At 35.6% G+C, this 27,997-nt stretch overlaps 1 protein-coding gene across 2 annotated transcripts in view; it reads right to left on the bottom strand.

The window, feature by feature from the left end:
- The window catches only part of Mctp2 (multiple C2 and transmembrane domain containing 2), a 221,373-nt gene that overhangs the window by 7,065 nt on the left and 186,311 nt on the right, over positions 1 to 27,997 (bottom strand). For both annotated transcript variants that reach the window (XM_027956122.2, XM_071608654.1), the window contains 2 exons: positions 13,760 to 13,869; positions 4,448 to 4,557 (listed from right to left, as the gene is read on the bottom strand). In XM_027956122.2, coding sequence (XP_027811923.1) covers positions 4,448 to 4,557; positions 13,760 to 13,869 — 220 coding nt within the window. The remainder of the gene's footprint in view (positions 1 to 4,447; positions 4,558 to 13,759; positions 13,870 to 27,997) is intronic.

The raw sequence follows: 27,997 nt of genomic DNA, 5'->3' as shown, positions 1-27,997 counted from the left end.
ACGTATTGAGAAAAGATATATCTTCTATTGTTAATTATATATAGCGTGCGCATCTGGAGTCTTTACAATGAACAGCAAGGCAGGGATAATATCACAGCCGATCAAAACACGGCATTCTCAGCCACTGAGAAGATTATAAACCTGCACAGTAGCTCAAATGCACCGATAAAGGCCGAAGTAGTCCACAATGCACTGAGACTGTCTATGTTTGAAAAAGTTAGAATAAAAATTACAAGGCATTCAGATTGCATGCTTCAAAAGCACACCTTATTTTTTAGAGGTATCCCAGGTTTGACTATTGCAGTAATTCCAACATACTATTTATTATGTGAGATCCAGGGCCAACAGGAGATCATGGACTTCTTGGTCATTTTTAAGGGCCAATACAACAAAGGTGATGGTGCAAGAATCCCTGGGCCTCAGTTTCAGCTACATGATACATTAACTGTGTGATTTCAGGCAAATCACTTAACCCTCCTCTGCATTATAACTGACCCAAGGCCAACCTCTAAACTTCTCATGAAATTTTAATGAAAAAAACTGCCCTATGTAATGTCTAGGGTTGATAGAATCATGCTGGATAAGATATGTGAAAGAATTCTGTAATTCTACATCAATGGAGGGGCTGCAATCATTACTGTGGGTATTAATAAGCTAGGAAGCCAAAGAAGGTCCGTAGGGAAGAGTTTTCATACATGATCACAAGAAAAATCTGAATGTGTGGCATCATCTAGTAGGATACTAGATGTAAATTTAAATTTTAACCTAAATGATACACATAGAGAGGTCTATCTGCTGTTAAAAAACAACAACAAAAAAGCAAAACTTTTTTTTTTTGCTATGATAAAACAAGTGAGATCTAAGTCCCAAAGGATAGCATTTGGGAAAGAGACTATCATTCAATGGTGATGGAGCTCAGAATAAATAAATGAGTAGGGTGGAAGGAGGGCTTCAATGTAAAAATAAATAAATAAATAAACAAACAAACAAATAAATAAATAAATGTGGGGAAAGAGGATATGGAAAATCTCATGACTGCCTTACACTCAGTAACTTGAAAATAAGCACTCAAAACAGAATAAGAAGTTTTCAGAAACTTCTATAAGTAATGGGCATGTAACTCTTCAGTGTGATTCCATGGGGTCTATACAGGATCCTTGCTTACTCATTTTTCAAACCCTGAGCACCTTTCATATGAGAGCTGTGATGCTATCAACTAGAGATACAAAGTTAAATCCTGGCTCCCCCTTGCAAAACACCCCAAACTTAAAAGTAGAGTCCAAGATTGGGAAGCTATAGCTAGGCTCTGTGATGAAAAACTGAAAGAATATTGGGAAACTCTTCAACAGAAAACATGAATGCAATCAAATCTTAGGACTGCATGACTGATGTGATTCTACAACATGTACAATCAATTAAAAAATTAAAAATTATACCCCATTTGTGTATGATATATCAGAGTGCCTAAATGCATTCTACAGTCATGTATAACTAAAACAAAATTAAAAAAGAAATTTAAAGATACTTTACCATCTGGATATATATCAAGTGACTAAATTCCAGTAGATATTTTTCTACAGAAAACTTCAGATATCCCTCTTGAAATCTACTTCTCAATTTCTAAAAATCACAGTTCCACACAAGAGAAGTGGTGGGCTCAAGAAAGAGTCGCCTATGGAGAGTACAGGTGTGGAGGCTGAGACTCATGCACTCAAAGGATTTTTTGATTGCTCATTAAAGATTTATATCTATGATGCTGCATCAAGAATCATAAAGAGGGAAAAAATCATTAAAGAGGGAAAAAATGTGTTTCACCCATCAAAACATTACAGTAAATTGGAGTCCAGGAATATTTTCATATGCTTATGTCAAATAATTGATTTTAAAAATAGTTATACAAAAACATTATTTCCAGGTATAGAACATGAATATCTAGCAAAATGCTAGGCTCTTATTCATATGTTTAAGATTCCATAAAAATAAATAACTTCATATGGTCCAGGAGACATTCTTAAAGGAACATTATAAATTTGACATATATCTTTTCTCATGTGAGAAAGCATCTGCAGGGGACAGAATCATATAAAAGATATGCAAAACATTGTACTGGACCTACAGTAGCTAGTAACTACCTTGCCTTGAAAATGAATAAGTTTTAATGCAACTGCAAAATGTACTCCAGGATGGAAAGGCAAGTTTTACATGATGAAATCATGGATTAATTGTCAAGGCATTTGTCCACTCTGTCTTTAGTATGCTCACCAGTAAACTATGAATTCCTGTATAGAAGGTGGAACCAAATCTCCAGAGGGTAAAGCTCAAAGGGTTACTGCTGGCTTGCGAGACAATAATAAAGTCCGTGCTGTTTAATAGTTTCATCCATAAACTGAACAAGAAATAGAGAAATGTTTCACTAAGTAGATGCAAAGAGTTGTTGGAAAGCTGCCAATATCTTGGAAGAAGTCAAAGTGATTTAGGTAAATAGAGGGGTTAGAATCCCAACATTGACAAAGGAGGAAATGGTACTGTTGGCCCTCTGTGTCTCTGGGTTGTACATTCTGTAATGAATGTATGCAGAGATTTCTTGTCATTACTCCCTAAACAATACAGCATAACAATTATTTACACTGAGTTTACAGTGTATTAATTATTATAAGTAAAATACAGGGGAGAATAGGTATAGATTATGTGGAAATACTGTGAAAATACAGAGGACTTGAACATCTGTAGATTTTGGTATCCACAGGGGGTTCTGGAATCAGGGATGACTGTATTAGTCGCCTTTGTGGAGGAAAGGAGCTCTATAAATAAATCATGTATGTACTAGTGTTTAACAGCAGACCATGGCATTCAAATTAGATAAGCTGTTTGAACAAAACAGTAGCCAAAGAACTGTAATTTTGAATCAGACCTGGTTAGGGACAGACAGCTATATGAAGGTATAAGTTGTAAATATGGTCAGGAATTGGAAACACAGACATACACACACACACACACACACATACACACAACAAAACACAAAATAACAACTGTGAAAGAATAAGATTATCCAGTCTATACAGATAATATTTAGCATATAGAGTACTCATGGGAATATTTTTTTTAAAAAAATCCTTCCTTAATCAATGAGCCATTAGAGAGGCCCATGTTCTTTCCTAATGACCAAAGTGCTAGCATTGTTGCAATGTAAAACAAACCTGTGCATGAGAGGCCTTTCCGAAAGTTGCAACAAGAGAGCTTTCAAGGAGGCACATTGTCTGAAGCAACAGCATAGAACCAAGTATTAACTCCTACCCCTCAGGAGAGGGTTAGAATATGTTTTTATTTTCTCTTCCTAGACATGCAACAAGGTCAGAGGCTTCTTTAGATATGATTTTCAGCTCAAAATACTGTAGAGAATGATTGGATTATATTCTCAAAATCCTTCTAGTTAGTTCTAGTAATTTTATGAGTTCTATTTTTCCCATGACTCTTCCCATTTCTGAAGGTCCACCTTTGGCTTTCCTTGTGCACAGGGTTCTACCTTTTAGGTGAAATCCCTTTTAGGGATTCTTGTAATGGTTCTAGAAAAGTTGCAGCTTTAATCCAGAATTTCCAGGATCTCTGTCCATGCATAAAGATGAGTGCATCTCACCACAGACTCTCATTTTTGTGACTTCCCTGAACATCCTGACATAGGAAGCTCCCTACAAGCAATGAGGGAGGAGAGCTCAGCAACAGTCACAAGACAAAGGCTGCCAAGTCCCCAGTCATTTAGTGCAGTGCATTCTCCTTACATCAAGCAGGGGCCACCCAGCAACAAACACAAAGATCCACAAAGCTTCATGAGTGTGAAGTCAGGAAATTTATTTCAAGTTTGATATTTTTATGTTTTTGTTTCTCCTTTTTTAAAGCAGCTAAACTTTTTAAGCATCCCATTTCCCCTGGTAAACAACAGCTTCCTCTTTTTTTTTTTTTTAAAGGAACTGATAGATACTCACAGAATGTTCCCTCCTTCACCCCGACTCCTTCTGGATTTAAGTCCACTAGAGACGAAGTGTCAGGAGCAACCTGGCAGTGATCAGATCTACTTTGACATTATATAAAGGGCAAGATGCAGGTGTGTGCTCCCTGTTTGAACCACAGTGTTTCCAGAAAATTACTGGGTAACAGCAATATATTATTCAAGGGGATTTATGACTGGCAAATCCCAAAGGGAAATAGCATGCACTATCACATTTTTATTTGATCACAATTATGCAAGGGGCCTATAAATATCCATGCTGATCATTCACTCCACTGGCCTTTCCAGGGAGGTCCTGGAAGTGTTTGTTCCTCAAATGCTTTCCTTAATCTCATGTTTAATTGCCAGCAAGAGCACATTTAAAGTTTATAGTCACTCTTTAAAAATAAGTAATTGGTTCTTACCTGAAATTGATTGCTAGCAAAAGGACCATGTCAAACTTACCCCAGATTAAAATGATGTAGCGCAGTGGAATGAAGTACAAAGTGATGGTGGCTACGGCCAGAATCAAACAGGCCAGGAATGAAAGGAACGGGACCGTCCAGTTAAACGTGCTGTAGACAAACCACATAAATTTTATTTCCTTTGATGCTCAACAACTTCTCGAGTTACTTTGTCATATGTATTTCATGCTCAGATATATAAAATGTCTACTTAAAATTTTTTTATTAAATACTTGCAGATACATATTAAAACATCACGCGGTGTTAATGCAGAAATGTTTGAAGGTAAAATGATTAGATTATGAAAGCTGTAACCCCTTTAGTGGATTAATTCATTTGATGAACTAATAATTTGAAAAGACTACTCCAGGCAGTAGGGATGTGCCTAGAGGAAGTAGGTAGCTAGGGGCATGCCCTTGGGGATTATATTTCTTGTTTTCCTGGCTGCTGCTCTCTCTGCTTTCTGGCCTCCTTGAGTTTAGAAGCTTTCCTCCTTCTACCATGCTCTTCTGCCATGGTGATCTGCCTCACCTCAGGTCCAGAGCAATGGAGTTGGCTACCGTGGACTGAGCCTCTGAAACAGTAAGCCTGAATATACCTTTCCCTCGCCTAAAGTGTTTCTGTCAGGCATTTTGTCCACAGGGATGCAAGGCTATCACAACTCTCAGTGATTTAAAAACTGTGATACTGCCAAGACGGCTCTATGCATGGAGATCTTCAAAGCTTTGGTGGACTTCCTTTCAAATCAGTATTTCTGTCAATGAAATACATAGTTGTAAATATTTTAAAAAGATTACTACAGTGCTTTCATGCTTCTGCATTCTCGAATATCTTCTGTTTAAAACTTCCAAGCTCATTTACTCTAAAAGGCAGAAATAAGGTGCTCTCAAATGGGTGGGGGGCATTGGCTACAAACCATCATACCACTAATCATAGGTATGATTTTACCATACAGTATTTTCATGGGGCTCTTTGCTCCTTTGGTTACAAGCATGGCTTGTTTGGTCTTGAAGATCTAGACCTTGGGATGTGGAATTCCATGTAATGTAAAGATTCTTGAGTAGTCCTAAAAATAGAGCCCTACTTAGGATACCCAGAGTAGTTCTTACTAATCTTCATCTTCCTATACAAATTTACATGTTTACTCTTTGCCTTGTACTAAAAAATACCAAGAGGTAAAGGTTTCTTCTGTTGTCTTTTGTATGAGTTGAGGCAAGAATTTGGGCAATTTTGGAGGAAGTAGCATGTAACAGTTATCAGGCATTTAATTTGTGCTAGTATTGAACATATATTTAAACTGCAATGCTCTTACTAATTCTGCTAAGTGTTATCCCCATTTTACAGATGAGCACACTGAGAGGCTAATTTGTATATAAACAAAATTCCATCAACAGTATCGAATGAGGTACCTCATACTCTTAAGACTATTAACAGTGTTTCATCTTTGCCCATGGAGATAACATTTGTGTATGCATTTAATTTTTTCTTTAAATTATAAGTAGATTTGAACACCTTTTAATATGCTTGTTGATGATTTTTATAGAAGTTATTAAGAAATAAGTTATTTCCTTGCTCAGCGTCACAGTATATAAAAGCATCTAAAAAAAGGAGTTTACAAGCTGAGCAAGTTTGGGAAAGTGACTACATCAATCTGAACTATAATTTCCTCTGTGCAAAACAGAAACAATAACACCTATGTCATAAATTTTGTTAGAATTAAATAAGAACTTGTATTTCAGTAGTTAGTTCAGTATTTGGCACATTATAAAATCTCAAAAAAAGGGGGGGGATGCAAAGGCAGTTACTATTTGTGAATTTTCCCTGAAGCTGTTTTGCTTGACTTTGTCATAAGTGTTTTAAAATATGTCTTTGGATGGTAAAGAAATTGGTCCTTTCTCATGTTTGTTATCATATTTTTCCAGTTAGAGGCTTTGTCCTTATTGTAAATTAAAATATTACCAAACTTAACACTGATTTTCCTTTTCCATTCCGGTATTTGGCCAGTCTTAGAAGATACCTTCCTGAGTTTAGTACAATGATGGAAAATTTTATAAAAATAACTGTTTCCCATACTCCTTGAATATGACATCTTTGTTACTTGTCATAGACTTGGTTGATTTTTATAATGAATGTAAATATTAAGTTTGGCACTTTTTGCAATTTTAAAAAGTAAAAACATGAGTAGCAGATCCTGAATTGAATTTCCACATATACGTTGAAGCATTTCTGACCTCTCTCTTTTAGAGTAGAACATTTTGGATGGCAAAACTGCAGTATGTATTCTAAGGAATTTCAGAGGCAGTACACGAATGTCTGCTCCAGGCTGGTTTATAACACATACAAACAGGAAATAGCTCATTATCATTAAGGGGGGGAATCTCTAGAGATATATAAAGAAAAAGAATCGATAAAATACTCTAAAATACTACACAAATTTTAAAAACTGATATGATCTCCACATTCTACCATAAAGGCTCAAAACTAGAAAAGTGGAAAACAAATGCAGAAATAAATGTGCATATAATGATCATATAATCATTACTAAATATATACAAGTATCACATGTATAAGTTTATCATACTGAAAGAGAATCTGAGGATTTACTCCAAGTTAACCAATTCTAGTTAACAGTTGCTAAATATGATAGGGTTGGGGGAGAGAAAGAAGAAGGTAGAATGGGAGACTTGGTTGATTTTTATAATGGATGTACAAAAAAAATATTAAGCTTGGCACTTTTTTTGCATTTTTTAAAAGTAAAAACATGAGTAGCAGATCCTGATACAAATCTGCAGCTCTTTAGTCACCTCTGAAGATTATTTCTTAATCTAATAGTTTACAATTTGAAAATATCTGTTCCAACCATCATGAACCATAAGCATAACCATAAGCAATGTACTCGACTTCTCTGTGCTTTATTTCTCCCATTTGTAGGATGAGAATAACATCTTCCCATCCTCTTGTGTAGATTTCAAGGAAATCAATGACTTAATAAATAGAAAGCATATAAAACAATATCTGGCACTTAGTAGGTATTCAAGAACTGCCCACTGCCCTCATTTTTTTGTTATTCCACAAAAGTGAAGAATATGAAAACGGATTATATCAGGTAGCATTCTGGAAACAGAAAATAATAAAAGCTACAAAATATGTCATATTACTTATGTAATATGACATATTTTGTCAATAAAATCATGTAGTTCATTAATAAAACAACCAAATTGATTTTTAACTAAAAAACATGCTTTCTGCTGTTTTCTACATCTAGAAAATTACTTTTTAGACATAGATGTTTCCCCTCCTAGCAATACACCTTTAAAAATACAAGATAAATAGCCATCACTACACAAATATGAAAATAAGAAAATAGAATGAAAAATAAAATTAAAAGAACTCTGAGGTAATGAAGCTTCAAAGTCAGTTTTCATTCTAATAATTTCTGCAAAATATTGGGATTTTGAGCTTCTGTTACCAGCGTAGTGCATCGGGCCCAGGAGGTAAAGCCTAGAATACCCTCAAAAAGAAAAAAGAATTGGGAACTACTGAATAAAGTCGATGTACGCAGGGTAAAGTTGAGTGTGAGTAAAAGAATGAATGGAAGGAAGGGAAGTAAAGAAACTATCCATGAGTAGACATAGAGAACTATGCCTGTTGTCACTTTAGCACAAGCTAGAAAGAGTTGCCATCTGAGATTATGCTACCAGCGTAGACCGAAAAGCTTCAAGTATAAAATTTAAGGAAGATAAAATGATCCCATGTTGATAATATCCCAAGGTCACTCAAGAAATAATCATCCTGTGCCCGGCATGGTGGTGCACACCTGTAATCCCAGTGGCTTGGGAGACTGAAGCAAGAAGATCGCAAATTCAAAGCCACTCTCAGCAACTTAGGGGAAGTCTTTCTCAAAATAAAAAGGGCTGGGGATGTGGCCCAGCAGACAGCAAATTCCAAAGTAAAATACTGCAGGTAGAGATCCAAACCAGTATATTAAATGAAATATTAAATATAGTAAAAAGTCAAAATAGGGAATGAAAAATGACAAAGAAGCATTGAAAAATGAAAACTATAATGATTACAGTTAGAAATTCAATGAACTAAACAGAAGTTTTGCATAGGAATCTAGATAGTGCAAGATCATGCAAAGAAAATACTCAGCATCACAAAGCCCAAAACAAGGAATGATATCAAAGAGGTTCAGAGACATGGAACACAGACAAAGAAGGTTCCAGACAATTTTAGACCATGGGAAATCATGCTTTGAGTAGTGTGGCAACTGAAAGAATAGCAAGAGTGCGTTAGTGTTTCCATTCCTAGGAAATAGAGGGAAAATGTAGAACATAAAGAGCAAGGATGAAAAGTGTATTTAAAAAATCACAGGTTTAAATCTATAAAAGAACAGAAACTCTGAATAGACTACATGGTACAACTTGAAGTTTGTGATTGCCAGGTGCAGGACTGAGATCTTAAAAATGTATGTTTAAAGGGAAAACTGGAAAGGTATTTATCAGGAAGTAAAAGAGGAGATGACAAAACTACATAAAAAACCAAGAAGACAGGGAAGTTTTATTAGTTTTAAATAGGTTCCTTCATATTGATAAATAATTCAAGAAAATATGACAACTTTGACACATAAAAATGAAATAACAGCTTCCAAAACATAGTAAGCAAAAACAAAACCTCAGAGAAAGATAAATTCACAACCACAGTAGAAGGTTTTAACACAACTCTAATTGATAGAGGTAGCCAACCAAAGTTCAAAGATACTATACATGTAAAAGGTCTGAACATGAGAAAACCTAACAAGCAGATAGCACAATACACCCAATAATCTACTTTTCAATCTTGAACCAAAAATATGCAAAAGTAGGCCATAGTTGTATCACTATTTTGTGAACTTAAAGTAATTTAACTAAAAACCAGAAATAATAACTAGAAAATCCCCAAAGTGTATTGGAAATTAAGCAATACACTTCTTAGCCAAGAAAAAAAATCAAACTAGGAATGAGAAAATGGCTTTACCTACATTTGAAAAAAAATTAAATTACTACATGCCAAAATGTTTGGCATGGAATAAAAGCTGTGTTTACCAAAAGTCATAGAACTTTAAACATTTACATTAGGAAGAAAAATTGAAAATAAGTGACTTAATCACCAATGTTAAAGAGGTAGAGAAAGAATAATACATTAAGGCCGAAGAAAAAGATGGAAACAGAAGATGAGCATAGTAATTGCTGGTTCCTTCCAAGGACTAATTGATAAATGCCTGTCAAGAAGAAAAGAGTGTCTGGGGTGGGGTCAGGGGACAATAAAAATCACAACAGTAGACCAGCTACAGATTTTGATAAGTTACAACATATAAATAAAATGGACAGACTCTTTAAAAATTACAGGCTTACATAAACAGATGAGAAAAAATGGAAAACACATGAAGAATATATAACAACCTGAACATTTAATTAAAAACCTCAGAAAGAAAACTGCAAGCCCAGATACCTCACCAGCAAAACTACCAGGTATTACAGGAAATGACTCCAGACTTACACACAATTGCTTCCAGGGAATAGACAGAGGACAGTCCATCCAACCTTGTTTTATGTATTTAAAACCTTCTGTATATGAGGTATTTTCACAAATAGAAATTTATAAATCAATTTCATTAATGATTATAGCTACAAAAATACTAAGGGGGCAGAAATAGTAAATAGAAACAAGCACTATATGAAGGAATTGCATAACAGAAAAGCTGGATGGTTGAATATATTCCAGCAATGTAGATTGGCTTTATACTTGAAAAACAATCATTATATTACACCATATTAAAAAAAAATGGAAGGAGTCACATATGATCCTCTCCATGAATGCAGAAAAAAGAAATGTTTGACAAAACTGAACTCACATTCATGATGTAAAATTCTGAGCAAACTAGGAATAAAAGGAAATTTCTTTAATTACATAAAGCATCTTTACAAAACCCAACAGACAATATCAATCTTAAGGGTGAACTGTTGAGACCTTTTTCTCTGAAACTGTATAAGAAAGTGAATGCCCGTGAGCTCCAGTTCTGTTCAGCACTGTCCTATAACTACAAACCAGCAGTATTGTAGGGCACAAAAATTAAAATATGTAAGGACTGGAAAACTGAAAATTAGATGATATGTTAATTTAATAGATAATCCAAAATGATCTTCCTAAGAAAATTATGATAACTAAGTTTACCAAGGCTATTAGATATAATGTAGTCAATGTAAGAAAATTAACTTCACTTCTACAAATAAATAAGAGGTAGAAAATAATACCAAACAAACCAAATCTTTAGGACTCTATCTCACAAAAAATTCAGAGTTTACATATAAAGAAAAATATTAAAAAATACAGATAGAAATGACCAGAATAATGGAAGAAGACAACAAATTTATATATGAGGAAACTTAAATTTTGTCACCATACCAACTTTCTTCTAATGGGTGCAGTCCTAATAATGATCCGAATACAGTTTGTGTAAGATGAGTCATATAGATTTATGTTGGATGCAAGAAATGGAGTTGTGCATCAGACATCCTGACAGATTTGTCCTCCCAACAGCCAAGTAATAGACTTTTCCCCTCAGTAACCCACAACCTTAAAGTGCTTTCAAAAACTGAGGTGTTGTGGGGGCGGGGTAACATTCATTGGGTTTAAGACACAGAGGAAGAAACTTGAGGTAATTTATAAAGAATAGTATGTGATTACAACATGCCACCCAGAGATAGATTCCTAAGGATGTGTGCTTTTGTTATTCTCCCCAAAAAATGTTCTCTAGGAATAACTGTTTTTTTTTTCCCTCTTCACAGTGAAAGACTCACCCAAGATCACTTACTCCCTCTGACACAACTCAAAAAATCTGAACTCAAAACCGTGGCTCCAGAGCCACTGTTCATTTTCTGCCATGTCTCCTACATGGTATCTTCCTCACACGTGTGTTGTTTTCACACTCGCTTATGAATGCTTTCCTCACACCTGGTTGCTGGTTCCCTCAGTGGTCTTTCTGTCTCTGTTACTTTAGGCATCTTATTCTCAAACGCAAAATCCAACCATCAGTCATTCCCAATGGCCTTCCATTGGGAATGTGATTTCAGCTGCTTTCCCATCTACATGGGTGAGGATTTCATAACATCAGTGCTAGCAAGGACAGTAACTCCAATTCATATGAATGTACCTTCTAAGATTTATTCTGGAATATGTGTAGAAATGGCTTACTCTGGCCTTAATCTCATCTCCTCCATGGAGGTGACTTTGCCACTAAAGGTTTGAAGCCATCATTCAATGATGATAAAACAGACAATATACATCACTCTTTTGACCCATGCTCTCTACTAATATAAATGCTGCAAGTTGAATAAATGTTTCAGTCTGACATATCTGTATATTTAAAATGTGCCTAATATTAGAGAAGTTGATTAGAGAAGGTAGAGTAGGAAAAAAGAAAATAGTTTATTATTCCATGCAAATATAGCCCCACTGGGTTTCTCCCAGTTAGTGGCAGTGCTCTAAGAGTTTTATGCAACTGTGTTTATTTGCTAGTTGCCAAAAGTTGGGTAAAAGTCTTCCTGGTTCTTGAGCACTGAATTCCAATAGAGTTACACATGAAATCCCTCTTGAATGCACAGCAGGGACTCTAAGGTCACTATAATCATGAATGGCCAAAGAATTAATAGGAGTTGAGCCGTATGAGCCTTCCTGTGTTGCAGCTGGGCAGAACAGAGCCCTGTTGATGGGTTGAAAATGCATCCCAGACATGGTCGCCGCAGCTGTGCTGGGCACAGCTGCCCCTCAAAAACACCGTAGAGTCGAGAGTCTGTTTAAATCCCTCTGCCCTCTTGTCTCATCAGACACATTTCCTTTAATGTTATCAACTGCACAACAGCTACGCTTGTGTTTTAGAGACCTTTAAGAATGGACCCAGTTTTACCAAACCACATGATCTTCCTTCCTTGGCCTTGCCCCCCCTCCACAACCTCTCACCCTCCTTGCTGCCAGTAGTTCATTTTTTTTTTTTTAATTGACTTTTTCCATCCCCTGAAGGCCCTGCATGAAACACCTCATCTCCAGGCATTGCCAACTCTATCCCCTATGGCAGGGACATATTGAGTCCTCCATCTTCCTGTATCTACCCGTCTTTTGCTTTGAGCTGGTGCACACAGGCTCGCACCTACTGAAGGCCCCACTCCTCCATTCCTTGCCCAGTTATCTCTTCCTATTCTTGCAAATACTTATAAGTTGTTGCTGCTTCAACAACTGTTCCTTGCTGTGTCCCCTGCGTCCCTTCTGGGGTGGGTCTGTCCTCTTCAGCAGCCTGTCTTACCTCGTTCCACCACCAGTGCTACTGAAATCTATTTGGCAATTAGTGATTTTCCCCCCTCATGGAAAAGCAGAGAATAATGACAGGATAGTATAATAGTGAAGAGAAATGACCAATAAGATAAGTGTTAATTCTTAGAACATTCCTGGCACAATTCTGGATTAAAGGAGGAAAGAAAACCTCCCTGTTTTAATGGTACCAAATGAAGAGCATGTAATACAGATTTTAATGTGTGAAAAGAACATGAATCATAGTCTTAACTTGGACTCAGTTAAAGAAGTTATCACGTATGCTCAAAAGTGAAGAATGATTTGGGTTTGAGTAAAACCCAGCCTGCCTTCTTTGTAAATAAAGTTTTATTGGAACACATGTAACATACCCAGTCATTTATGTATTGACTGTTCTATTTTTATGCTTAAGTAACACACTTATGTAGTTGTGTCAGATTATGAAAATATTTACTCTTTGGTCCATTACAGAGGAGTTTGTCAACTCCTATCCTATGCCATGCACGTATGCACTGAATTGACTTGGTGTCTACCCATCTATGACAGTGTTAACGTTGTACAATTTTTTGGAGAATTGAGTGAAAAAAATTTCACAGTGTTTTGAGGTTCTGATATAAAAAGTCTCTGTTAAAGCATACTTGCTTCCTTTTTTATTTCTGCAGAGGGCAATTCTATTTTTTTAATCTATAATTTATCACCCAAACCAGGATATTTCTGAAAGTGAAAGAGGACACTATTAATAGTTATGCTGGGACAACTAGTGTAAACTAAGCCATATGGTCACCCTAGTTCTGAGGCACCACCCAACTGTGAAGCTGACAAGCCCAAAGAACAAGCGACCAAAGTCAAACTGGTTTGCACAACACCACTGCTTTTGTTTTTTGCATTTTTCTGATCACATTCCCCCTTTCTCCCATCATCCTTGTGGGTGGAAAATCTACTTTAAATACAACATACATGCAGAACTTACTTTTTAATTCTTTCTCCAAAAGAAGCTATTTCCTCCAAGATGTTTTGAACAGTGGAAACGATATCTTGTACCATGTAGATTCTCTCAATTAACCCCTTTCTCTCAGATTCCTGGAAAACATGAAAGATACAAATCAGTAACTTCATTTCTCATCATTCCGTTATGGAAATTATTATGCCATGCTATAATAACATAGTTTTAACCAACAGAATGATTTCAAGAGATCACATTTTTCACAACTTTAATGTTTATTGACTCCCAAGATGATTATCTGTTCACTTACCTTTCATTCATAGTGTCCAAGCTCCATCGTTACCTCAATATCATGTAATGAATGGAAGTCTTTTGGAACTGGGGACTTCAGTTCCCTGGGGACTTGTTGATTGCCTCAGAGAAATCTGCAATTCCTTAAGTATGGCCAACTGGTTTCCTCTGTCCACATAAGGTTACATGTAAATTCACCCCAGTCCTCTTCTATCACAGTCCTTCAGAAATGCTCCCATAGAGACTGAAAGGTCATGTTGGACTTACACATAATATGCTTCCTAGACCTGTGACTTCTGAAACTCTGATTACCACCCAGACACAGAGCAAGCACAGACAGCCACAGTATATAGTGCTAAGGGCTGCAGGCTAACTAAGTTAGCCTTGAAGGATGCTCAATAGTTTAGATTTCTTCAGAAAGTTGGAAGCAAATATAAGTTCATCTTCCTCAGTTTCCAATTCTTCCCACAAATGAATTCAGCTTTCATGTAGAAAACTTTATATTTTACCATACTAGGTAGCTATAATGCTATAAAAATAGAAATCACTCAAGTGTTTGAGGAAGGATAATTCCCTAGAGAGTTGTAGTTTTCCACTGTTTCTTATATTTTGCTGGTATGTGCTAGCTTCCCTGTAATTGGGATTTATTCAGTGTCCTGCTGTCTGAGTCATTGTTGTCACTACACCAGCTACATGAAACCTCAAGCAACTCTATAAAACTTATTTCTTGTCTAGAATTTTACTTTGGTTAGAATTATGCTAAATTACTGAACAAAAGCTTCTAAATTTAAGGAGGACATTCCTATAATAAAAAAATTATTTTCATCCTATAATCCCTGCTCCAAATCAAAATGGAGCCATGAATGGAGTGAAGGAATATCCATCACCCTAAGGATTTCTCGTAAAAGCACCAATGTGGCAGAAATATTGAGAAGTACATGCTTCCTTTCTTGCCTCTGCCCTTGTTTGTGAATCTGGAATTGAAACAGACCAAAAAGAGAATCAGGGGTTTCATGCACCTTTGCCAGCCTCTCTCTTATGAAGGGTGCTGGTTGGGTGTTTAAATACAATATACGTACAGAACTTTTGGTAACTTCCTGCCATCTGGCCTACACTTTTATAGTATCAGTTGGTAGTCCTCCATCCAATCAATACATAAAGAAAGCAAAGTAAGGTTTATCATTTCTTCTTGTACCATCAAACTTCGAAGATATTTTCACTTTTAACCCTAATTTTAAATGCTTACTTTCCCTTACTACAATTCCTCAAGCAGTTTTTGTTAAAAATTAGATATGCTGCCACAGCGACCTAATTCACAATCAGCAACCCACTGATATGTTTTAAGGAGTACAATGGTGAAAACCCATCTCTGTCTGCCAAACAAGTATTCACATTTGTAAAGAAGTATTTGAAAGCACTGGGGAATTTGACCCAAAGGGCAGAAGTGGCTTCCTCTTTTCAGTGGCATCCAGTTTAGGTCAAAACAATTTCTTGGAAAATGACTCAAATTTCCATGTGACTGAATTGCATAAAAACTTCCTATTTCAGTTGTCCAATTTTTTTTCCCCTACGAAACAACCAAATACAAAGGTTCTGGTTGTGAAGAAAGCATGAATTAGCACATCAAAATAATAAATGAAGTGATTCCCCAAATATCCTTTTGGTTTTTATCGCATTTGATGTTTTAATTTGAATCTTCAGTAGCCAAAGATGAGGGTAAAGAGCACCACTGTATCTAGGGTCAAGGAATAACTTATCAGCCATACCTGTGTATTTTAAGGGTGAAAACAAATGAAATTATATAATTTTTAGAATATTTACCAACTAACAACTTGGTTTACTTACACTGAAGAACTAGAAATTCATTTTTTATAAACATTGTTTCAAAACATAAAAATATTTTGTGTGCATTAAAACAAAAACTTCTATTTATGCTTATTATGTGACTGTTTTATAATCTGTGAAGAATAGCTATTAATAGAAAATAATCATATATTTTGGCTGATTTCCTAAGTTGTATCTGTCAATACTCCCACATAAAAGTTACTTTTCAAAGAAAATACATTTATAAAGTCATCTGTTCATTTCTAATATTAAGTAAAATTGTTCTTAATCATCTTCAAAGTTTAGTGGTTATTAAATTGACATCTTATAAGCCCCACCATAGACCATAATTAAAATAAAATCTCTCTACAAGCACTTAGATACCTTGAGAACTCACAAAAATGTAATACATGGAGAATATTCTCCCTTCTCTATGTTAAATATTAAATGTCTATTTCAGTCCAAATATTTTCAAGGCCATTGTATTTTTATATCCATCCATATGACTTTATCTGTCAAACAATTTTCAAGACAATATAAGATGTCTCTGTGATTCCTTTGAACATTTAAGAAAATTTATTGCAAAATACAAATGGCTTCTCAATTTCTTTCCATTTCCTGGCAGAATATATTTTTATCCTAACAAAAATCAAAAGATTTCCCCCACTCTTTGAAATAATCTAAAGTGTCACTTCAGATTTTAAGAAGAAAATGGTGCATATAGCATTTTGACTTCATAGTTTATTTTGAACCATATACACTTTTGCTTTGGTAGAGAATAAAAGTTGCCTTTTTGACACCTTTTTATTCACTTCTGTTCATGAAAATTTCCAATAGTGAAGTTAATTAGCACTTTAGTCATTAAAAATGTCCAAATAATTATGACAAAAATGCATCAAAAATCTAAAAGATTTTTTTACAAGAGAAATAGCTTTAGAGAACGTATAGTTTGAGAATTATTTAGAGTTTCAAGTACTCCAAAAATCAAAGGGATGATGGGCAACAAAAGAGACATTTGCTGCTAGGCTGAAACTTACGTTTAACATATCTTTATATATATATATATATATATATATATATATATATATATATATATATGTATATATATATTTTATTATATATATGTATATGTGTGTATATATATATATATATATATATATATATATATAAAAGAGGTAGGGTGTATAGCTCAATGGTAGAGCATATGCCTCACATAAAAAGATATATATATATATATATATATATATATATATATATAACTTTATTTTATAAATATATATAAAATTTGTAGATGGACACAATACCTTTATTTTATTTGTTTATTTTAATGTGGTGCCAGGGATCAAACCTAGAGCCTCACACATGCTAGGCAAGTGCTCTACCACTGAGCCACAACCCCAGCCCCACCTTTAGCTTATCTTGATCACAAATCCTTATTATCTCTATTTGGTACATATGAGACATGCACAGCTGTGTGCACTACAACCTCTAATTGAATTGGTTGGTATTATCACTTGCATGCATGTGATCGTGGATAATGAGGGCACCACTGCCAATCCCAAGTACATTTCTGCCTCATGGGTTCCTTATTTTGGAAGAGTATCTTGTTAGTTATGATGTGCTCCATCAAAATTTACATTCCTATTACTAAGAAATTAATCATCAATGCCAAATATTAAAATTTGCAACGTCATGCTTGATGTCAAAGATTTTATTATTTATAAAATTCACTGCAAGAGGCAGGGGGTATAGCTCAATGGTAGAGCATATGCTTTGCATGCCTGAGCCCTGGATCAATCTCCAGCACCCCAAAATATTTACTTGCAAAAGATTTTTTCCATATATGAAAAAATCCAGATGATTTCAGAATTAACTTATTTGAAAATCTGAATACTTTCAAGGAAGATTAACAACAGCTTTCCTATTTTTAATACATGTACAATGAAACTGGAATAGAAATGGATTAATGTGGAAAAAGTCATTTGATTTAAATAAAAAGTCATGTCCCACAAAGAGAGATGTAAATATACATTTTTAGTTGTATTATATTTTTAAATATTTTCATAAATAGTTTTCTTAAATATGTATTTTCTGTTGAAATAGCTATTGTGGCTTCCTCTGCCACAATAAGCTTACCTATGTCAATGACATAAGCAGGGTCTTTGGGGTGGTTAGGAAATGGAAGCAACATATACAAGTTTGCTATGTTTGGATGTGGTTTCTCCTGTAAACAGTTCACATGCTGCAGGCTTGGTTCTCAATGTAATGGTATTAAGAGTTGATGGATCTTTTAAGAGGTGGGGCCTAATGGGAGGTTGATTTGGTCATGGGGTTACCACCTTTGGAAGGAATTGATATTCTCACAGGAGAATATCATATTTCTCATGAGAGCAGGTTGTTGGAAAGCAAAGCCACTCCATGTAGCCATGTTGCCATTTGCATTTTTATTTCCCACATTGGAAGACAGCTGGAATTAGACTTTCCAGCCATCAGAATTTTGAGCCAAATAAGTCTCTTTACTTTACAAATAATCTAGTCTTAGGTATTTCGTTATAGCAATATAATACAGACCAAGACACAGTTAGTTCAACAACACCTATATTTAGAATTAGAAAATCAGTACTTGATTATTCATTAAGTACACTTTGTATTTTTACTATTTATGGATTTAAAAACATTATCAGTTTTTAAAAGTTCATATTTACTGAATATAATGAATCAATCCACCCATGCAAAGAGGAAGTTAAAGATAGGATACCTAGGAATATCTAGGTTGTTTTGTTAGATTTAACTATTGTTACACTTTGAGAACTCTGGTCTCAACCTATGTATTTCTGGGTTACCAGTAATGACCTTAAAAGATGCTAAAAGTATACCATGAAAAAGCCCAAGAAAATTATTTCAGCTTGTTTTAATAGAAATATAAAATTTAATACTTGGTTTAAAAATGGGGTAAATCATTAAGTGGGAATTTTCTGGCAAACAGAGATATGTGATAAGCATAATAGGTTTTCTCTAAAATGTATTAGTATAGAAAGGAACCAATTCCTTTCAGGGTATGATTCTATATAGTGAGGATTAACATTTTTTTCATGTATTTCTATGCCTTCCTTAGAACCCTATATAAGGCATTTGCTACTCATGTCTGGGATGGCAAATATCATTGTGAGATGGGCATCATTTGTGATTAGTAGCAAATGTAGTCTCTGTTCTCTGAATGGTTTCAATTGCCATTGGACGATATCTCTGTGTATTGGTCAAGGAATGGGAATTTCTATGCTACAATAAGATAATATATATGTTTTATACTTGGATGTGCCCTTAATGGCTTCCAGAACCCTTCTATTCTACTATGCCCACTTGAACTGGTGGACTAACAGAGAGAAGTCCAGATGACCTCATATGACCCTGTTCTCAGTACCAACAATTGCAGCAGCACAAGCAGGGTGCTTCTATGGCATTTTTTTTTCAAATGGAGAAATGGATAGAGGCAGGTGAAGTGTAGGGCTTTGGTTTTATAATAGTGTAAAATAATTATTTGACCTGGGAAATCAGCAAGTGTTTAGAATTTGTTTGTTTGCTTGTTTGTTTTGGTACCAGAGATTGAACCCAGGAGCTCTTAACCACTGAACTATATCTCCAGCCCTTGTTATATTTCATTTTGAGATAAGGTCTTATGAAGTTGATTAGAGCCTTGAGAAGTTTCTGAGGCTGGCTTTGAACTCATAATCCTCCTGCTTCAGCCTCCCAAACGGATGGGATTACAGGTGTGCACCACCATACTGGGCTAAAGGCTTAGAGTTTAAGAGAAATAAATCCAGCAGAATGACTGAAAGGTCTACCTCAAGTTCTATGTTTTTTGAGAAGCATCCTAAAGGAGCCAGTCTACAGTGACTACCACCTTTGTTCTCCCAAGTGGCATTACATCTCTGTCCTTTCAGTCACTCTAGTAGCAAATGTTCTTTTCAGTCTCTGCACTGCAAACTTAATCTCTGTTAAATCATCAATATGCCAACAGACATATTACCTAGGCTTCAGTACTAGTAATTCTATTTATTAATGATACCAAGGTCCAGAGAGATTAAATCATTTGTCTATATTCACATGTACATGATAAAAAAATCCCAGCCCAGAACTAGTAACTCCAAAGCTAGTTACACTTATTATAGGAAGTCCTTTAAGTTTTGGTTGGACATTTCAAAGCAGCCATTCAGCTTATATTTTCTCTGTCTGTCATTTGTTCCTTTTGTCTCTCTGGTCTTTGTTGTCTATTCACCATTTAAGACACAACGTTCAGATGTTTGTCCAATTATGTATATCTACCTACTGGTCTTTTCCAGGACTGGTTTGCCCAATATTTGTGAGAACATATACCCTGACTTTTGACAATATTGGGAGAAAACCATCTCTTTCCTTTCTTACTTAACAACCTGGTAGGTAATGAAAGATTATTTTAACCTAATAGATAAAAAAATGTAGTCAAAAATGAGAAATATAAAATCTTAAAATATACCTAAGATATACCAACTCCATTGGCCTACACATTTAGAAAATGTGTTTATGTGTTTCTATAGTAACAAATGTTCTTTTCATTCTCTGCACTGCAGAATTTATATCTTTTAAAATAAGATATTATCTTACAGGTGCAGTGGCAAATGCCTATAATCCCAACTACTCCAGGGACTGAGGCAGGAACATCACAAATTCGTGGTCAGTCTTAGCAACTTAGCAAGTCCTTGTCTCACAATTAAATTAAAAGGGTTGGGGGCATAGTGTAGTTATAGAGGGTTTGCCTAGCATGCACAAGACCCTAGGTTCAATACCAAGTACCACAAATAATAAGATATTGGTATTATAGTCTGTTCTTTTTAATGATATCTGCTAATATAACAAGGAATACATTACATAGCCTTTGGTATTAACCATAAGGAAACTGAGATACGCCTCTGCAGATCAGATTATAGAATAAGAGAAAACTGGGTAACTCTGGTGTTGTCATCTACTAGCTTTGAGATTATATTAGCCCATTTGTGTTTCTGTGACAAAATATCTGAGTAGGGTAACTCATAAAGAATAAATTTGGAACACAGGGTTCTTATGAGGGAGGGTCCAAACAGCATGACACAGGGCTCTCTGGTTGTGTCACAACATGGTAACAAAACAGAAAGAAAACTAGCTGTTTGTGCAGAAGGGGCCAAGGATACAAGATGGCGTCAGTTTATGATCATTGTTCTCAAGAGCACTTTCTGGGAGACCAGCATTAATACCTTCCTTGGGTGGTGTCCCAGGACTTAATTACCTTCATTAGGCCCCACCTCTTGAAGGTTCCACCCTGTCCACATCACCACATTGAGGACCAAGTATCCAGTATATGAACCCCTTGGGGACACAAACAAAATGTTAATCATAGTAGGGATCATGTCAAGATCTTGCCCTCTTGGAGTCCCAGTTGCATCTCTGGAAAATGGAGATCATAATCTATGCCCTAATCAGAGGATTAAACATTTTCATATATGCAAATTACCTGGGGTAGTCTAGTTTAGTCTACTTCCTAAACATAAGTCTCTTTCAAGAAGGCTAAGAGACAAAGAAGGAACAACCCTTTGTCTAGTTTAAAGGAACCAGGGTTAGTTTGAGTTTCAAAAGAAATGATCTTTCAGGACAAGTCTACTCATGTTGTCCTGAGTTGTAGGAAAGATCATCTGGCAGCTCTGTCTGCATCATGCTGGCTTTATTTACACATTTCAGATTGAACCAGGGAATGTGGTGATAACACAGTTTAGCAAACACAACACCACACCGCATCTGTGGCTGCTGCTACTGAATTGCTTAGGAAGACCACAAACAATCCATTCAGAAAGACAGAACTGCTGTCACACACGTTTATATTTCCCTTAACATGGAAGCTTCTGATTATACAAGGACATTTGTAATAAAAATAGTGATAACCATGGGTGAGATTAAACAAATAAATAAGATAATTGTGGCTAAACATAGAGCTTTCCATTGATATATTTGAAAAGAATGGAATTCTACCTGTCATTACAAACCTCCAAAACTATAGAATCTAATGGCAAATTCATGTGATACAGGGCCAACTTTACAACCAAGCATGTACCACAAGCAGAAGCAGCAACAAAGGATACAATCTACCTAATCCAGAAATCAAATTTCATAAACTTTGCTTTTTCAAAAATACACTCTAAAGAATGTCACTGATTATAAGACAAGTAACAAGCTCCAATTCTAACTAAAATTTTATATGATATAAAGACAAATGCAAGAGCGTAATATTTAAACTGCTCATTTGTTTATGAAATGTCAAAAGCATTGAGGATTTTGACTAAGTTTTATAAGCAGCTGAATTAGGAACAATTAATGTGCCTGTGGTGTAACATAGCTGTTCGTACTCTAAAAATAAACCAAAAACATAAAGAATAATTCAGAAGGCAACCCTTATTTTTTTTCCTTAAGGTCTTGTTTCCTTTCCAGTGTCTCCAATGAGACACTGCAATAAACTAGCTTCGAGCCTCTGGGACAGAATTAACACCATCAAAATGAATTTACAACTGAGAATTAATTATATAAGCAGTATGTTACTTTAAATCTTTCCTGCATGTTCTGATTCAGAAAAAAAAACCTCTCATTTCTCTATTAATTATCTAAGCAAAACCAGAGAGATATTCCTGAAAATTGACCCTGTCAGAAAAAACCCTTTTGACATGCTTAAAAATTGAGTAGCGTTTGTCACAGGATATGCAGGATTCCCAAAAGAAATTGATGTAAAATTTTCTCTCACGATCCTCCCAGTAATTACAGCCACCAAGACTAAAGATACAAAAATACAACTTTACACAACAGGAATGTTTGGTCTGTTTCATTTCAGTGAATATTGAAAGCCTGGAATTTGAAAACTTGAAGAATTATAAACATTAGAAATAGTTTGAGTGGCATGTAACATGAAAAAAAACTTCTGTGTCTGTCATAACAAAGAACAGGAAGCAACATTTATATATGAGATTAAAAATTATTCTTTAGGAATCCCAGCTTAATGCACTGGGAACTGTGTTTAGGATTTCTTCCCATGGGGCATTTTGTTGGCAGACAGACACACGTGTGGTGTCAACACCATGGTTCATGCTATTAAAGTGGGGGTGGGAAGAGAGAAATCTGTTCTCTTTCTGCAGAGTGCTTGTTTCTCAAGTAGCTCTCTTACTTTAGGAAATGTATATAAAGCAGAGTGTTTGGATTTGAATCAACATCATTTCTAAGGGCCTTTCCCCTGCTCTGGTCATTATGGAGCTTATATACTTTATGTAACACGGTTTTGGGCTTGCAATAGTAACCTCTGGTATCAAATAAAAGGATTAAAAAATTTAAAAAAAAATGAACACCACCAAGAGAAATAAATTCATTACAAAGAACTAAAAAATTGGTCACATTTTATAAATAAATATATATATCTTAGATTCTGGTATTCATTCAGTTCCTCTGAGCCAACTGACAGGATGCTGTGCCACCACAAGGTTAATAGAGCTGTTTTCTATAACTACAACTATTATAGACAAATACACAAAATGCAACAGTTGTTTAGTTTCTGTGTGCCTCCTTTAGCTTCCTCTCAGGTAGGAGAATAAAGCGGGTAGAAGGTAAAAATATTTACATCATCAAGAAATGCAAAACGTAATTCTCATTACCCTAAATGTGAATTTAAACACAGCTTCTGTTGGCACACCTGATTCCCCCAGCATTTCCTCTCCAATTCCCATCATCATTTACAAATCCTGATGAAAGTGTAGTAATCACACAGCAAGACTGTTGTTGAGCATGACCATCTTGCTTATTATTGCAATCTCTGTCCTCACAGAGGCTTTGATAAGAGAAATCAATAAATATCAGCAACAATAATGTGGAAAAGGGAATGAATAAATTGATGATATGCTCCAGCATAATGATGTAGTACAGTGAAATATAAATAAGACTTAGGAAATAAGATCTGGGTTTAAATCTTGCGACTATCCTGGCTGAGAAATCCTGGACATGTTACTTAATTTCTCTTAACCTGAGTTTGTTCAATTGTGGATGGGAAAGATAATATCAAAAGTAATGACTTGAATACTCAAAGAGTTAAAGGGTATAAAAGCAGCTTGCAAATTTGGAACACTCTGAAAATACTAGTATTTTAATTAATCTCACTATTTAAATAATTCTTACATATCACAATTTTGTTTTAAATTAATACTTGTGTTTCATTCTTTTTCATTTATTACTTAATTTTTCATGAGGGAAAAATGTGCTTCCACCTTTCTGTTAATTATCTCCATAAATTTTATTTCACTTTTCTAATAATTTTCTTATAGTCTTGTTGATGATTGGTACTTAGATTGGGCCACATTGAAATAGAAGGTTCACAAGGAAAGACAAGAGGAACAGCTACTGTGCTCAGAAAAATTACTTGTGGACGATTGGGATACAATGTCTAGTGTATTCCACCCTAGCTTGACATAAAAACTTTAGGCAATGAGAACTTAAACACCATGATGCAGCACAGACTACTAAATATCAGAGCCTTATACTCAATTTTGTACATGTTAGTTAATAGAAAGATAAACAATTTATGCAATTACAGTCTGGTACATCTTACTTCACAAAATTTGAAAGTAAATACTAAGTACAGTCCTTACAGTAGACATGGCAGATAGTATCTACTAGTATTAGGAACAATAGTGTGATAATAAAAAGGATATTTTGAATATTCCCAAGGGCTAGGTTAGTTATCATTTTTGCATTACTTCTAAAGGTAATAAAGTCAAACCCTTTTCAGAATGGATGTTTGAATTTTAAAAAAGAATGTGAGCAAGCTGACATGTCAAAGGAGTATAGGAACTGGGGAAGGCACCCTTTTCTCATTCAGAATGTCCACAAATTGAGAATTAAAAATTGGCTGGAACCCACTTATTATTAAAATCTTACGACAGTATGGCCAAATGTTATCAATTAGATCACTTAGCTAATAAAAACCATATGAAATAAAACTAAAAGGACTTATATCAGAATTTCCATTTACTTTAGTTCCCTAAATTTTATTCTTAAGCAGATCTTCTATAACAGGCCCTGTATGTGGGTTGTATATGTGCCGAAGGAGTGTGTGTGCACAGATACCCACATAGGCACATCTACAACTATTGTTAAACATCGAAAGTTACGTCCTGGATTTTGATTTTCTTACTATCACCATACTTCATCATCTTAAAGTAACACTGTTAATGGAAGAATTAACAAAAATCACTGATGAAACCCATTTACTGAGCTTTGGACATCTTTTAAGAAGGCAAGAAGAATAGTAAGCAAACCACTCTTATTACTAGATTGTAAGGTGTCTCCCATGAACAATAGTTTTCCTGAGTTAGGACAGTAGATTAACTTCTCCCTCTACAACAAAAGGATGAAAGCAATGAGCCTCAGTGGACCGAACAACCCCACTGAAAGTAGTGTGCAGGTTAATTTACAGAGAGAACTCCTGGGTACAGAGGCCATGGTCTTCTTCCTTGATGGCTCTGCCTGTGTAATGATAATGTCATTCAATAGATTGATGGATTGTGAAATTCACAGTTTAAATGTGCTTAAGTTTTAATGATGACACCTAATTTGTGCAAATTGAAAATATAATGTCCATTTGCATCTTTTCATTAGAAATTGTTCATCAATCAACAAAAATGCATTATGTTTCTTACCTTCTTCAAGGAAAACATCCATGTCTGCTTTTAAATCAATTACTGATATAAAAAGATGATTTTCTTTTTTCATAAACTTTATCAGAAAATTCTGACCTCATTGACGATCCTTAAAGGACAGATCATTCAAGTCCTATTTCTGTCAGCCTAGTTATAAATAAACCAACCCACAATGCAGGCATCAGAGTAGTTTCTTTCTGATAGCAATACACTGCTTTTTTTTTTCTTTTATTATATGCCCTATGATTCCTCTTTCCTGATGCTAATAGTAAATGCTGAAATATTCTAGGTAAGTGGTTGTTGAGCTGGAAAAAGAAAGAAACTCTTAATAGAAGTATTTATACCTTCAGCAATGAAAACAAGATATTATTGTCTTGCATGACCTTTCCTAAGTACAGGATACAGCATTTTACACAATAGTTTCTTGGTTCATGCTTCAATTACTGACCTTTACTGTGTAGAAAATTAATGCAATTTTCATTGTAATCCATCCGTACAAATAAGGTCCACACGGAAGGATTCCACATATGGAATCTAATACAAATAGGAAATGTCAACTGATTGCTGTTGGCTGAACTTAGCCATTATCTGTTTGTTCTGGGGTCCCTTGCAAACTACACTTGCAACAAGCAATTTCTTACATGGGCCATCAGGTATAAGAAAGGAGGATTTCCTCTCTTTAAAGTTTAGCTTGTATGCTTCACTTCCTGAAAGCCAAAAATCTAGTTACCTGAAACTTCTATGCTCTTATTGAAAGTTCACGAAAGAAAAGGCAAAATTGTTCAGTCTAATCTGGTTTCTAATACAGATCACCACCAAGCACTTTTAACAATAAGAAGGAGCAAGAGGCTACAGTGATGTCATTTTGCAACAATCCCTGTTCCAGACAATAAAAGTATGACAGACCCCAGATCATGTCCTGGTCTGTGCATCCAAGACAGGCAGAAGATGAGAGTGCATTCATCTCCTGAGGAAGTTGGGCCAAGGGGCCCAGGCAGCCTTTCATCTTTCACAGTCATCTGTGATGGTATGTGGTGGGAAGGGGTGCTGGTAATTAAGGAGTGTCACTTTTAAGATGGATGGTTTGGGTAGAAAGGAGTTTCTCTCCTCTTCTGGTTCTGTAAGAAATGGCTGTGTGTTTATAATTTGTAAACAGTTCCTCTTGGCATGGGTGTGTTACAGTTCCCAGAAGCACAGTCTGTCACATCTAACACACAACAGAAGCCAGAAGGGCTCAGTGGAGAAGACCTCTCTGACAGTCCACTGTGGTGGGGAGTCGCCTAGTCACTGTGTATCCATGTCTACAATGAGCACATGTCAGTGGTGGAGGCTGCTGTATGTGGAGAAGAAGTGACACTTTGCACACCTGCAGGATGTGCACTTGAGGAGCCTCCATGTTGAATACCCCTTTAGTTCAACAGATTTACAAGAAAAGGTATAGTGAAAAAAAATGAACAAGGACTAGGAAGTCTACCATTCTCCCTAGCTATTGAAAGGTTTGTTAAGCAGAAGAGGCATAAACAGAGGTTGAATTATTTTATACTAATTCCTTTAGAGGATTTTATAGAAATATAAAACTGAAGAAGTAAAACTGCCATGGTTTTGCATTACCTATTAAAAGGCCCTATTTGAGCCACGTGCGTGCCTGTAATCCCAGCAGCTCAGGAGGCTGAGGCAGGAGGATCTCAAGTTCAAAGTCATACTCAGCAACTTAGCAAGGCCCTAAGCAACTCAGTGAGACCCTGTCTCTAAATAAAAAGGGCTACAGCTATGGCTCAGTGATTGAGTGCTCCTAATTCAATTCTCAGTACCAAAAAAAAAGGCACTATTGAAATACTGTAATAAAAACATGTCAAGAATGAAATTGCCCTGGGGGGAGTGAGGAGAGCCCTGCTGCTACCCCTTTCACCGTGGGACAAATTGATGCTACTGTCATGAGCAGGGCCATGCTGGGATGGATGAACCCAGGCCAGGGTGCTGCCATTCACACTCTCTCCTCTGTCATCCTTGCCCAGAAAGACTTGAAGCACATTCACATAGCTCTGTCTGCAAACATCCAGGTAGTCTGAGGCAACTCAGATCTTGACAACCAATAATCTACACTTCATGGCCTAATTTTGTTGCTTGCCCTTTGCCAAACAATACTTTTCCATTCCTAGTCTTCTTGTTGGAAGCTCTTCTGCTTCAGGGGGGCCAAAGACATCTGGTCCAAATGATCTCTAAAGGGTGGGCAGGGCCTTATTCCTGGGGTGGCTCATTTAAATAGACTTGGTCAAATAGAAAAAAAATTTTTTTTTCCTCTCTTTTCAGCTTTGGTTTATGAAAATTTAGAATTTTGCCTAGTGTGATATTGTGATATAATAAGAAATATATATTTGGTATTTGTTCCTGGCTCCTGGCCAGAGCTCCTAAAACT

The sequence above is a fragment of the Marmota flaviventris genome, chromosome 2 (genome assembly GCF_047511675.1).
Source record: "Marmota flaviventris isolate mMarFla1 chromosome 2, mMarFla1.hap1, whole genome shotgun sequence".
Lineage (NCBI taxonomy): Eukaryota > Metazoa > Chordata > Mammalia > Rodentia > Sciuridae > Marmota > Marmota flaviventris.
Note: the sequence above shows the minus strand (reverse complement) of the source record. Positions and strands in the feature narration are given on the sequence as shown.